The 13,166-nt window shown below is 41.9% G+C and overlaps 2 protein-coding genes across 3 annotated transcripts; both read right to left on the bottom strand.

Annotated features, from left to right (window-relative positions):
* Positions 1 to 1,014: 1,014 nt before the first annotated feature.
* mtmr2 (myotubularin related protein 2) lies at positions 1,015 to 6,581 on the bottom strand. The gene is made up of 16 exons (XM_079172004.1): positions 6,358 to 6,581; positions 5,550 to 5,652; positions 5,425 to 5,448; positions 5,242 to 5,305; positions 5,035 to 5,129; positions 4,834 to 4,938; positions 4,477 to 4,581; positions 4,314 to 4,397; positions 4,069 to 4,218; positions 3,768 to 3,956; positions 3,462 to 3,647; positions 3,151 to 3,357; positions 2,963 to 3,055; positions 2,750 to 2,863; positions 2,415 to 2,591; positions 1,015 to 2,289 (listed from the first exon to the last, which is right to left on the bottom strand). Exons 1-16 carry the CDS (start codon positions 6,435 to 6,437, stop codon positions 2,125 to 2,127), a joined length of 1,941 nt encoding a protein of 646 aa, XP_079028130.1. The 5' UTR covers positions 6,438 to 6,581; the 3' UTR covers positions 1,015 to 2,124.
* An 837-nt stretch (positions 6,582 to 7,418) lies between these two features.
* Positions 7,419 to 9,744, bottom strand: cwc15 (CWC15 spliceosome associated protein homolog). Of its 2 annotated transcripts, none has more exons than XM_079172221.1 (7): positions 9,697 to 9,744; positions 8,874 to 9,024; positions 8,583 to 8,695; positions 8,393 to 8,493; positions 8,204 to 8,314; positions 7,924 to 8,084; positions 7,419 to 7,810 (listed from the first exon to the last, which is right to left on the bottom strand). In XM_079172221.1, exons 2-7 carry the CDS (start codon positions 9,008 to 9,010, stop codon positions 7,681 to 7,683), a joined length of 753 nt encoding a protein of 250 aa, XP_079028347.1. In that variant the 5' UTR covers positions 9,011 to 9,024; positions 9,697 to 9,744; the 3' UTR covers positions 7,419 to 7,680. The 2 variants fall into 2 exon arrangements, with proteins under 2 accessions (XP_079028347.1, XP_079028348.1); XM_079172222.1 differs by lacking the exon at positions 9,697 to 9,744 and adding an exon at positions 9,582 to 9,598.
* Between the last annotated feature and the right edge of the window lie 3,422 nt (positions 9,745 to 13,166).

Genomic DNA, 13,166 nt, shown 5'->3' with positions numbered 1-13,166 from the left:
TTTTCTGTAATGAATCCACTGAGGGGGTCCTGGATAACCCGGTTTCAGTCGTAATTCGGTGCAGCAGCGACATTAAGTTCCATTTTATTATTTAAAAACAAAACACTTAATAAAAGACAGCTTTAACATTTGGTGTGGTATCAGAGGTTGTAATGGTAAAATTAGGAGCAGGTAAACCTTACTTTACTTTACCTCAGCTGCCATGATGGATGGAGAGATAGACTCGTCAGCTCCAGTTCCTCTTTCCTGTCCCCTGAATCAGTCAACTTACTGTCTCCTCGTTTCTCCTCTCTTATGTCCTTGTGTGACTCCTTGGAGTCAGTCTCTTGTTAATTAACAACAGCCAGGTAATATAAATAGAATAGCCTTGCTGCATCACAATGAAAACCTGTAAGAAGCCGATGAACATGTGCAAACAGTGTTTCCTCCAAAAACAAATATGTTAATACACTTTGACACTTGTTGTTGCCTGCAGTGTGTATACAAGTTTTGAAGCAATGACGTGCATACAGCACAGCAGCCTAGCTTCAACCATGTGGAAAAACTGTCGTACTTTATTAACTATACGTTTTTATAGAGGGAGTAATGCAATCTAAGTGGCAATCCAAATTAATTTTAAGTAATGGGCATTAATACAAAACTAATATCAAGAGAATAATAAGCCTGTTAATCAGTAAAAGATGCCTTAAAGCCAATTTATAGCGAGTCATCTAATATTTAGGTATAAAGAGTGAAGCTTGATTATGAATACTGTTTTCAGAGCCTCTGCAGTTTAATTTACCCTAAAGTACATTCACACTGTAAATGCCAGACTTCATTTATTATAAAAGTTTACTTTTTGTTATATCTCTTGGAAAGACCATAATCATAACAAGAGATAATTAATGCCATTGGGGCTCTGCTATGATTTGAAACACTAAAGGCAAGGAATAAACTGGAGGGTCTTGTGTTCACGAAACACTAATGTAACAAACCAGACTGACTCCTTGAAATTTAATTTTGGGTTTTATTGCAAGTATTTACACATACACAGTGGAAAGTCTAACTAACACTGTATTTACCGTTTCCTCTTGGCAATTAAAAAACCTGTGCGCACTTTTTTCTTTTTATTCTCCCATTCAGTCATTCAGAGCAAGGCACAGATATTCATCAAACTAGAAAAACACCCAAAAGCAAATCATTAGTTGTTACACATTCTGCTGCCTATTAAAAAAAAATAGTCCGATAATAGCGTTAAAAAGCATTAGTAAGAAATGTTCACGCATTAACATTTTACTAAGTAGTCGACTATTAGCTGGGACAAATGAACTGTTGCATATTCTGCGTAGCTTATTAATATTTCATGGGAACATCTCTAATCAATTCATGACACGAGACAGCGCGTGTTTGTGAACCATAAATACAGTCTGGACTAAAAGGATAATAAATATCTAGTTAGAAAAACAAAACAGAGGAATGTCATACATGACACATTATGTATACATGAAAAAAGACAAAAAACATGGATATTTGGTCACAACCATCTAAAAGCACTGACTTGAGAAGACGACATGACAACTTGTTTTAATGCGCTTGGTCTATATTTTCTTTAACATTAGAAGAAGCTAACGCTACAGTCCTTTAGCTACATTTTGAATATTCAACAACCCCCGAGCCATTTAGTCGTTTTTAGTACTAGAGCTCAAAATCATTTTTGCAGCGATGTTCATCTTCACAAATGCGTCAGCGGTACTACTTTCAATATCTAAAAAAATTGCAGTGTCGAGGAATGAAGGGAGTGTTCCTTATGAAGTGTATAAGGCATACATATTTTACCCAAGGAATATTTTAGTGTACTTCAAAAATGATCAACACTTTGATTGTAGGTGTTCTCACTATTCTGGTTACATGTCCTCTCAACCCTGGAGGAAGGGTACAATATAGCTGTAAGTAAAGCAGTCTGGGACACTACATGACCTGTGAGAGGTGGAAACGCATCAGACTTTTGGTGGTAGTGTATTAACGCGGGTTTGGCACACGGGTCCTTTGTGGTCCGCCAGGTGTGTCCAGCGGACTACTGCTGTACGGCAACTTCTCTCGGGTAGGATTCAGCTCCTGCGACCGTCTGCGCTGTCAAAGTTGGTGTCAGACGAAGGTCTGCACCGGGGTGATGGAGCGCGTGGGGGAGCCCGCACGCTCAGAGGAAGAGGAGGCTGAGCGATTGGTCACCTCGCGCTGTAACTCGTCCACCCTCTTTTGCAGCTCCGCCCGCTTCACCAGCAGCTCCTTGTGGCGCTGATGAACAGGTTCCTGGCCAAAAAAAAGACAACGAAAACAATGTGTGGAGTTCAACAACTAAAATGGAGCGTGTATGGAGTGCAAACAATTACCCTTAAAAAAACTGAGGGCAAGTAAAGACGGGTTTCTCAACATACCTGAGGCCTCATGCGAGGGTTCCAGCGGATGTAGTAGCCAACCCAGAGCTCCAGGTGGCGTAAGCTGACTACGGGGAACAGCACATGGTTGGAGTAGTTCACATACAAAGGATTGGTAAACTCCTCCAGCTGGCTATTTATATATGACCACAACGACACTGTCCTCTTGGGAATCTCCTGTAAAATAAATAAAGGTGTGGCTGTCATGACACCGAATGCACAACGAACCTCCAAACCAGTAACAAAACGTTCCACTCGGTCCTGTGCTCGACTTTAAAACGTCTCGTTTTTGCAAACAGTAAAATCAAATGCCGTGTGAAACAAAATGCTCTTACCTCCTTCAACCTCTGCTGTTCGCTGTTGCACAAGAAGGTCCCAAACAGGCAGCTGTAGAGGTGGTCCAGGATGGTTACCAGGAAGTATTCGTTAAACTCAAACGCCGCAGGAAACTTCAATAAAAACAGCTTCATTAGTGTCCTTGAAACACCGTGTTATTCTGAGGATTTTTTTTTCTTTTCTTCCACATATCAGCACCAGTTATTGCCTACCTGGCGAGTCAACTGCCAGACACAGTCGATGAACTGAATGAAAACAGGTGAGCGGTCCGCGTCTGTGTGGTTCTTGTCGCCATGACCGACACGCTGAAAGAAGAGGAAAGAGCACAATTGGTGACGGAACCGGGACGGCCACTCACGTGGTCTCCTAAATGTGATGAGTGCGTGAAAACGGTGTTTACCAGCTGGAAGCGGTGACCAAAGCTGAGCCACTCTTTCTCAAGCAGCACCTCGAAGCCGCGGACGGTGCGGTAGTAACCGTCCAGCATGAGCATGGCCAAGGAGGTGAGCTGGCCCGTGCGGTCCCAACCGTCGCTACAGTGCACCACCACTGACGTTTTCCCAGACTCCACCTTGTCTGCAATGCGCAGCGCTCCTGCCAGGATCAGCTACAAACACACAAACAATTTGGTCAAGAGCCTGGGAGTTGGGTTCATCTTCCAAGTCATTCCTTTCCAAGTTTGCAATCACAGTGACGCGTCAGTATGCTCACCTTGATGTGCTCAAGCCAATGAGTGGACTCCAGGTTGGAGAGCCAGTGGGAGTCCTCAATGTTGGGGTAGACCACGTCCTTCAGCTTCCGGAGCGACTCTCTCATCACGTGGATATTGTGAATATCCAAGAACACCAGCTCAGCATTCTGATACGCGTCCTCGCTTTCATAACCGCCGCCTTTCATCTGAAAAGAGAGAGAGAGAGAGAGAGAGAGAAAAAGTGGAGACAGTGTTGGTGAAGAGATGGTTCATCCACTTAACAATGGAGAGCCTGGGTTTCCTTTTTTTAAACACATGTAATAAACCTTGTTCGCAGCGGCGTTGACGCTCGGCCTTGCATCAAAGATGAAGAGTTTGTGCGACTGAGCGTTAGCGTCCATGATGGCCTGGAGGTACTTCTCGTCCTCCTTGCTGCGCTTCCCGTTCACCCCGACCATGGGCTGACTGCAGCGCGTCACTGTCGCCTGGCTCTCTGGATGGATCCACGACAACACCTACACACAACGCACGTACGACCGACCGAATAAGACCACAGACACAGTCCGACACAATCCAGCTGCACAGGAGAAGGAACAGTTAGATCCCAGAGGAAGGCCGGTCACTCACAGGCATCCTTCCCTTGGCTCGATAGGCAGCTACTCTCTTCAGCTCTTCGTCTGGGATGTTGACAGGCACCGCCAGAGTCGATGGGTAAGTGTCACAAACCTCGTAGTGGTCGTTTACTTTCGTTATCCTCCAGCTTTCATTGGGTATACCCTTTAAAACACACACACACACAAGCAACCGATGTAATAGGCGTTCTGTAACATTGAGCCAAGCATCCGACTTTGTGTTGTTTTGAAAAGAAATACCTGTCTTTTGTATTCCGAGAGAGCGTCATACACCTTCCATCCGTTCTCGGGGAAGACTTGCCCATATTCATAGGCGTATATTTGCTGTGGAGAGTGGGAGAGAAGTTCATCCACCAGTAGATAGTGCAGAGCTACAGCGACAGTGCGCCCGACAATCACTCACCAGCCCGTTGGAAACAGGAAACGCAAATTTCACCAGCACTTCAAAAATGGACTTCCTCAGTGTGTCCTCCATTTGCTTGTGTGCAAATCGTAGATTACGCAAATCCTGCAGAGAGGCAGGGAAGCAGGTCTTGGTCAACGGCTGGATGTTTGCACGATACTGCAGCGTGTTCATACCCTCACTCTTTCTTAACGACTATGATTTCTGTCAGTGCTGTTGGCACAGCAGGGATGAGAGAAGGATCACCCTCTATATGCCTTAGCCTGTGCACCGTATAACTGTCATCTACTGTGCTGTCTTAGCTCTGCAACCTGTAAACCAGGTGTAGTTATTCCGGAACATTTCCACCTTACTCACCTTACAAACCAGCCCGTAGGACACGTCACCACGGTTTGATGCACTTCCAATCTTTTCCACACGACTCACCACCCCAAGGGGCAGGTCCAGGACAAATGATGGCTCCTAGAAGCCAACAACATATTTGACAAAAAAAAAAAACAGTGTGATTCTTCAAAATGCTGCGCTTTAGGTGCTTTTGTGAAAATCCATGAAGCATACCCTGTCCATGCATCTGAAGAAAAGTCTGTAGTTGGTAACTATCACTGTTCCCCTCAGAGCGCCAATGAAAGGACAGCAATAGGTCACATCTTGGGCTATAAAATAAAAACAAGAAAAAAAGATTTAGCCATTATATTGAATATATTACAAACTCCTTTTCCTTTATGCATGCACAGCTATCGTGGTTGCAGCAAAGAGAGAACGTACCCATGTCCTGCACAGTTTCATTTGGAAGTAACTGCGGCTCTTCTTTGTCTGAATCTCTGAGCGCCTGTCAATACAAATTAGAGCTGAAAGTGGAGCGGCCTATTGACCTGAACCCATGACATATGCTGAGTAATCATATGCATTATTATGTTGGGTAGTGTGTAACGCATTGACACGGCGTACCTTGGCAGCCGGTTTGGGCTTAACCTGAAAGGGGTGCAGAAAAGGACGAGAGTCACGCTTCAGTCACTATCATTAGTAAATAATGAAGCAGCAGGATGTCAGTGAACTACGCGCAGGCTACTCACCCTGAACTCTGGGGAGAGCTCCGCAGAGGCGGCCACAGACTCGGAGGACATGGCAAAGGGTGGCTTGGCCTGGGCAGACCGGTCAGAGCGAGAGGTGGAAGTACTGGTGAGAGGTAAAAAAAAAAAACACAAGTGATGAAATACTGGAAATACTTTCAGTCTCAGTGTGGTGTAACCACAGCCTCGTCTCATTTTCATGTGTGCCGGAACCAATATTTGATTAAATAAACTGGCCAAATGACAGAATGTTATATTTTTAACTTGGGGGTTTTTAGTGGTTAGTCAGACTGAGTTAGTAGGAGTCACCGAGGGCTCCAGGAAATAGTGATTGTCATTTTTTTTTCATATTTTCAGATGTTTTGTAGCCCTAGACCTTAAGTAATTAATAAATAACACCTCAGTCGATTATTGTAACCACCGTTAACTGTTAGTGTTGGTCAGACAGTATGTAAATACATTATTCTGGACTCTGATATATTCTGATGAACATTTTCTTACATTTTTTTACACCTCACAGCACAAATGAGTATTCCACCTTCTCATTATAAGTCCTAATAGCCGATAATGACAACCGCCGTTAATTGGAGCCCAGATTAGTCATCAGTGGTGGCAGTTTGTTCACCACATCAACCGACACGATCTGTGGTGTAACGGTCACGCCTGAGCGGTTAATGTCACAAACGGTGCATCAGGATTAGCCATGTTAGCTCACGTTTAAACACACACACGAAGCATTCTGTTACTTTCAAAACTTTTCGCTGAGGTTAGCTTGGACAGCGCAGTGTTGGTGGTGGGTTCAGCTAGTTACCTGGACAATGAATCAACACTTGGCTGTCGGGAAGAGGAGTGCTTCGAGCCCAAACTGTCGATGCTCCCACTCTTCTCCATGTTCCTCCTGCTTCAAGTGTTTGGATGACTGGCGGTGTGTGCGCGACTGGAGATGTGTCTGTCCACCGAAGAATGCGTTTAAATCCCCCCTCGGAGTACAGTAAATCCCCACCAACAAAAGGAAGCTGCCATGTTTTCCCAGCAGCCTCCCAATCCCTGACACAAGGAAGCGATTGTTGAACGGAGCGCCCCCTAACGGCTTGTTGCGCGATGCCTTCACTGCTCTTTGGACAATTTTGTACAACCGTACAACTCGTTCTGAAACAGCTGTAACAGACGCTTGGTGGGGTATATTTCTAAAGGAATACCACATTTAAAAAGTGCATAGTATAATATGTTTTAACTGTTTGAGGAAAAACATCATACGTGCACGTACATTGCTTTGGCCGTCTTTGCACATTCTCCAAGTTTCCTGTCCCATAAATGCCACATCTCAGTAACTTCATTGTTAGTTTTATTTTTCTGATTGCAGCTGCTGGAATAATTTAACAAACACAGCACTCACAGTTTAACAGCAACATAGTTTAATGTTGCTTCATTCCTTAAAATGTACATGTTATTCATATTCAAATAATAAATGTTGAATGTGAGCAATTAAACATTGTAAACGATTATTGAATATAAGGTTTGCTTTAAGACTAAAAGCAGACATGAAATCTAACGTACCCCTCAGATGACATTAGAAATGTGATTCTAATTTTATGGATGTGTAGAATAATTTGTATTGTATAAAAAAAAAATCCCCAAATATGATTCTGAACTAAGGTCCTTATAAATATATTGTATCATGTTGAAGTCATTTCATTTGTTATGGTTCATAAGTTTGGATTTATATAGACCCATTCTGTTAGAGCTGTACCAAAACTAGATAACATTGGGAAAAAGGGTGAATAACTTAAAAAATGTAACAAAAAAATTTAAAAATAATTCCCCACAATGACAGCCATTGTTCTAAAATAAATTGCTGCGAGCCATTTTAAACACAGCCTTAAAGTTGTTTATTGAAATCAATATTTAAAAAAAAAAATACAGAAAGACGCAGATGTTGAATCTAACATATTCAGTCCTCACCAACTCATTTATATACAACATTTTATGTGTTGACGGTACAAATACTAATGCATTTGAGTACAGAATGTATCTAAATGCCATCTATCATTCTTGGGACCGAGGGCAACAGTAGGGCGGAGACCAAAGAGATGAGACGGAGGAAAAAAAACCAACAAAATGAACAGACAGTCCTTTACTTTACATATTTCTCCATAAATTTCTTGTGGAACTCAGAGCGAAGTGTGTCATTGATAAAGCGTTTCTCCTTCCGTGCATCGTCTACTCCTTTGGCGCAATTCTTGAAAACAACATCATCATCCCACCTAGAAAGATATTGACAAATTAAATGTGGTTGGTTAGAGGAAAGTAAAAGGGAACTTCTTTTCTTCAAATGCAACACTCATGTTGTGCAGGCATATCTGTGTTTGTAAAATACCTTCTCTTTACTCTGAAGGTATTCTGAGTCTGGGTTATCTGCTGCTGTTGTTGCTGCTGCTGCTGCTGCTGCTGTTGTTGCCCTGCCAAATTGATCAATGGATTGCCACTCAGGATATTCTCCATGCGAATCCTCTCCTCCTCCGCCTTTTGCTCCCGCTCCTACGATGGGAGAAGAAACAAAGTCACTAAATGAGGCATTTGCCTCCTCTCAAACTAAACCCACGTCTCATTTTGCCGTCAGCCGGGTTCAAACACGAAAGTCTGAAACGATAGTTTACTTTGCGTTCTTGCTCTTCAGCCCGCTCCTTCTTGATCTTCTCCAGTTCTGCCAGAAGAGCGGCAGTGTCGTCGTCATCACTGTCGTCATCAGAGTCCTCGTCCTCATCATCCTAAAAACAGCCGAGCAACATTGGTGAGGGAGCTTGATGAGCGCTAATCACCCCCAAGTGTGCAGTGCCAACACTTACATCAGTGAGAGGGTCGTCAGCGTCGAGGTTGGCTGCTGGGATCTGATCCAGTCTGGGCCTCTTTGAAGATGATGACGAAGATGATGACGATGTGGTGTGGTCTGGAAAATTGGTGTTTCATGGGTTTAAACTATTGGTCAGAAATATTAACTAAAGAATATGTTTAACAAGTCCCTAAGGACAGACCAACCTCTTGGTCCCCTTTCTCTGATCTTTTCACGTGCAACTACACGCTCCTTCTCCTCCAGCTCCCTGCGGAAGTCACGGGCACGCACCTCCTCTGGGTTATCCTGGGTAGGTTGCCTTTGGACGGGAGAACATTTTATCAACAACAAAAAAAACATCTTTTGATGCCAGCATGCATACATCCTGGATGCATGGAACAGTTCAGAAAGTCTCGTACTGGATGTAAATCTGTGCAACACAGCAACACACCGATTACAACCCAAGACTCGATTTCACTCGTGCTCGCTTAACTGACCTGTACTTGATCTTGGTGTGACCTGGAAGATCTCGACTGGAGTACTGCTTAGACAGGGCACTCAGATCCCCTCCTCCTTCTCCTTTACCTCTCCCTCCTCTCGCCGGCTCAAACGTTGGTCTGGCAGCTGTAGTCATCTTTGATGGCTCTGCTGTAGTAGCACATGAAAGGAGAACAAACGTGAACTGAAAACCAAGTGATGTTTAGAACAGTGCACACCAACAACATCATCTTTTATGCTACTCTAAATGTCTTCACCTAAAAGTGAGGACATATATTGTCAACTAGCTAAGAATCCACCATCCACATCTTGTCTGCAGGGGAAGTGTACAATATCTTATAAATGAACGTTACAGGTAATATTGTTGTGTTGATGTAGTTGTATACAATGTAAGCATTTATGATTCATTATGGTTGAGAGAAACTGAATGAGCCAAGTTAGTGAAATTACAAATTTTACATTCAAACTCAATTGTTCATTCGTCAAACACGTTTTAACGGATACGATTAAAAAGGTTAACACCTAGGCTGCTGTCTTTGTGAATCAAATAATCTCTCTTTTTAGGCAAATAACTTGTTTACTAGTTATTGATAAAGTACATAAAACAAGCTAGCTAGTTAGCCAGTGCAGCTAACTAATAAGTTGCTAGCATGCTAGCCTGATCTGACAACGCTGTTGAGGAGGAAAACAATACTGTTTCGCCTCACCTGCCTACTGTGTACCGTCAGACACGAACTGTTTCAAAAGGGTGTTTCAGCTAAATAAAACTAAAATTCAAATTATCGGCATTTTAGCAATTATTTCTGGAGAAATAACACTTACGTTGCTGCTACCACACGACAAAAAGAAGACCCGACACAACGACTGACGTCACTTCCTGTAGAAACTATGGCGGACACCATGGAGTGGAAAAGATGCATTCAATAACACGCGGGAATTAGAAGACACGAAGAAATATACCTACTAAATCTTCATATTTTATTTAGAAATATTTGTCTAAATAACTCTCGCTATGATCAGAGAATAGAAGTCTTACTGAACAACAACAGTGATCTATGCATAGTGCAAAAAAAGGGCTGAACTGCATAATCTTAGGTCAGGATGGAATGAATATGTGTCTGAACTACATATAGAGGATAAAGAAGCTTTTAAAAAAAACTAGGTTTTATCAGGACAAGCAAGACATGGTCCAGAGTGTGAACACAAGAAACACACAAATGCTAGATTTAAATAGCTGTGCGCTTTATTAAAATAAATGAACAGGCAATAAGGGCAAATTCCATGGCCAAAAATTCAGCAGAATAATGTCTATGATTTCTGGAAAGAAGTTAAGGTTGCCGATAACATTAAGATGCCCTTGCCATCCAATATTGATGGGGCTACTGGTTCGGACAGTATTGCAGATCTGTAAAGTAAACATTATAGGGATATTTTCAACAGTGTTGAGAGTAATGCATTTAATATTGGTGATGTTCCTAATGATGCTGGTGTGTGTATTAGACCTGATGAAGTGTTGTATGCCATTGAGAAATTGGCAGTGAACAAAGCATGTGGCCTTGACCAAATAGCAGCAGAACATCTGAAGAATGCTAGCCATAGAATTCCAGTGTTACTTGCTATGTGTTTTTCTGGATTGTTACTGCATGACGTACTTCCTGACTCTCTGCTGAATGTTTTGTTAGTGTCAGTAATCAAAGATAAAACCCGTAAAATATCCAGCACTGAAAATTACAGACCAATTGCTCTGGCTAGCGTACTTTCTAAAGTATTCGAACAAATTGTCTTAGATAGGCTTCAAGAATACATAATAACCACTGACAATCAATTTGTTTTTTAAAGTAAACATAGCACAGACTTCTGTATATATGCACTGAAGGAAGTTGTTAGTAAGTACAGGAGACATAACACTACAATATTTATCTATTTCCTGGATGCATCTAAAGCTTTTGACTGAATTAATCATTCTAAATTGTTTGTCAAACTACAAGAGCGAGGGGTCCCTCCATACTTGATTAGGATTTTGCACTTTTGGTATTCATATCAAACCATGCGAGCTAAATAGGGTTAAGAGTGTATATCTGCACCCTTCCCAGTGACCAATGGCATCCGACAAGGTGGAATACTGTCACCTGCTCTTTTTAATCTATATATGGATGATCTTTCTAAAAAGTTAAAAGAGTCTAAGACAGGATGTATGGTGGGGGAAAGTCTTATTAACCATCTGATGTACGCTGATGTGGTCCTGTCTCCTTTATAGCGCTGGTTTACAGCAATTGCTCAGAGTCTGCTCGTGTTATGGCGTACAGTATGAGATTAAATTCAACTCTAAAAAGAGTGTGATCATGATAGCTAAAACCAAGGAGGATCAGAAGCTACATTTTCCTTTTTATGGGAGGCCAAGAGCTAAATGTGGTGCACAAAATTTGATATTTGGGTCACATCATCGGGAATGACCTAAGTGATGATGACGATGTGCAGCGGCAGCGCTGCAAACTGTGTGCACAAGCCAATATGCTGGCATGTAAATTTCCCATGTGTACAGAAGATGTTAAAACAGCTCTCTTTAGAGCCGACTCCACTGTATACAGCCCACTAGTGGTGTGCAGCTATAGCAAAGCAGAAATGAATAAGATTCAGGTGGCATTTAATGATGCTTTTAGAATCTCGCTCAAGCTTCCAAGATGGACAAGTGCAAGTAATACGTTTGTGAGCCGTAATGTTCCCCCCTTCCATGCTGTGTTGAGGAATTTTATCTACAAATTGAAATGTCGATTGAATAACTCAGAAAATGTAATCATAAAGGCCTTAAGTGAGCCAACACAGACAGAGTGACACAAGGTATTCTTCTTGTTTTTGGAAACATTGGAACACATGTCTGTATGTTTTTTAACTACGAGTGACTTTGGCGTATTGTATTGTTTTTTTTGTTGCCATATGGACTCACTTGTTGTCAAGTAAAGTGCCTTCATACAAATGTGCAGCGTTGTAATGGTGAATATAGGAGGCAGAACATATCAGATGCATCAAAACATATGATCAACATTAAACTTGCCTTTGATTTGTAGTAATTTGAATGCCTTGAAAGTCACATATCATGTTATGGCTGCATTGCATCCATAATGGCCATATTTTCAAGATTGCATTGTGGTTGTGTTTCATCATAATGTGCAAGCTATACAATGCTGAAGTAGAAGGCATATGAGTCTTATAATATCAATTCTTGAAGGCCAGTTTTTGAAAACTAAAATGGAAATACATGACAATGTAAGCAGCCAAAATGGCCATAGAAACACAAGGCGGTCAGTAAATCACCACAAGGGGAGATTTGTCTTGCAGCAGGGTGAAACACAGAACACACATACTTGAACAAAGCACACACGCCATGATATATTTCATATATTTGAATTTGTATTTGGCTTTGTAGTCACAATACTTATAGACCAGTCTCCAATTTGACAGCATCAAAATATACTTTTTGGTTTTAAAACTTACTGAAATTCCCTCTTTTCACTTTGTCCCTTTTAGTGTTTATGGAATATGTTTTGTATAAAAATGCCGTTAAGGACAGAATGTACCCTCCTGTCTTCTGCCACACTTTTCACTGAGCAATACACCTACACCTGCCACATATCTTGTTTTGATAAGGTGCCGGAGGAATGTTTTACTGACGATAACGTTGGCTGAGGTTCAAGGAGGCAAACCAACAGAGGAAGCTCTGCTGGATTCCTCACATATTTTGTCTCTAAAGGGTCGTGTTTGACATTGTCAAGTGGAAATATTTCAACTGGAGACACAGCATCAAAGAAGGGATGACACAATGCTGAATTTTTGCAGCTACCTGTGTCTGTGTGTGTAAGTTAGTGTGTGAGGAAAAAGACAATGTGTGCTAGTTCTACTGACTTCTGTATGTTTAAGGGATACGTTAACCCAAATGTTAAACAAGTATTTTTTTACTAATCAAGCCATGCCGATAAGCTTGGCAGCAGGTTATTTTTTAATAACATTAAAAAACGTCTCTCTACAGAGACAGTGTCCCAGATACTGTGAATAATCCACACACCAAACTGTGAACATTTCAGTTGATTACAATGTGAAATTACTTAACATTTGTTTTAGTTTCTCTGGAAAAGTTGCACATTTTTGATTGGATATGAAACAGCTGAGTAGACTAAATTCCATGTTGCTTCAGATCAGGTCTTTCATGATTCCGAGCAGCCCCCCCCCCCCCCCCCCCCCCCCCCCCCCGCCCCGCCAACTGGAACGGCCTGTTTGTGAAGGAACATCTTTCTTTG

This window comes from Pholis gunnellus (genome assembly GCF_910591455.1).
Source record: "Pholis gunnellus genome assembly, chromosome: 13".
NCBI lineage: Eukaryota > Metazoa > Chordata > Actinopteri > Perciformes > Pholidae > Pholis > Pholis gunnellus.
The sequence above is the reverse complement of the archived record's forward strand: the minus strand, read 5'-3'. Positions and strand labels throughout refer to the sequence as shown.

Coding starts and splice junctions, on each gene's coding strand:
- mtmr2 (XM_079172004.1), bottom strand. CDS start 6,437: ATGGAGAAGAGTGGGAGCATCGACAGTTTGGGCTCGAAGCACTCCTCT. Junction 4,219..4,313: donor TCTCGGAATACAAAAGACAG/GTATTTCTTTTC, acceptor TGTGTTTTAAAG/GGTATACCCAATGAAAGCTG. Junction 3,056..3,150: donor TTGGTCACCGCTTCCAGCTG/GTAAACACCGTT, acceptor CTCTTCTTTCAG/CGTGTCGGTCATGGCGACAA.
- cwc15 (XM_079172221.1), bottom strand. CDS start 9,010: ATGACTACAGCTGCCAGACCAACGTTTGAGCCGGCGAGAGGAGGGAGA. Junction 8,085..8,203: donor CTGAAGAGCAAGAACGCAAA/GTAAACTATCGT, acceptor CTCCCATCGTAG/GAGCGGGAGCAAAAGGCGGA. Junction 7,811..7,923: donor ACCTTCAGAGTAAAGAGAAG/GTATTTTACAAA, acceptor ATATCTTTCTAG/GTGGGATGATGATGTTGTTT.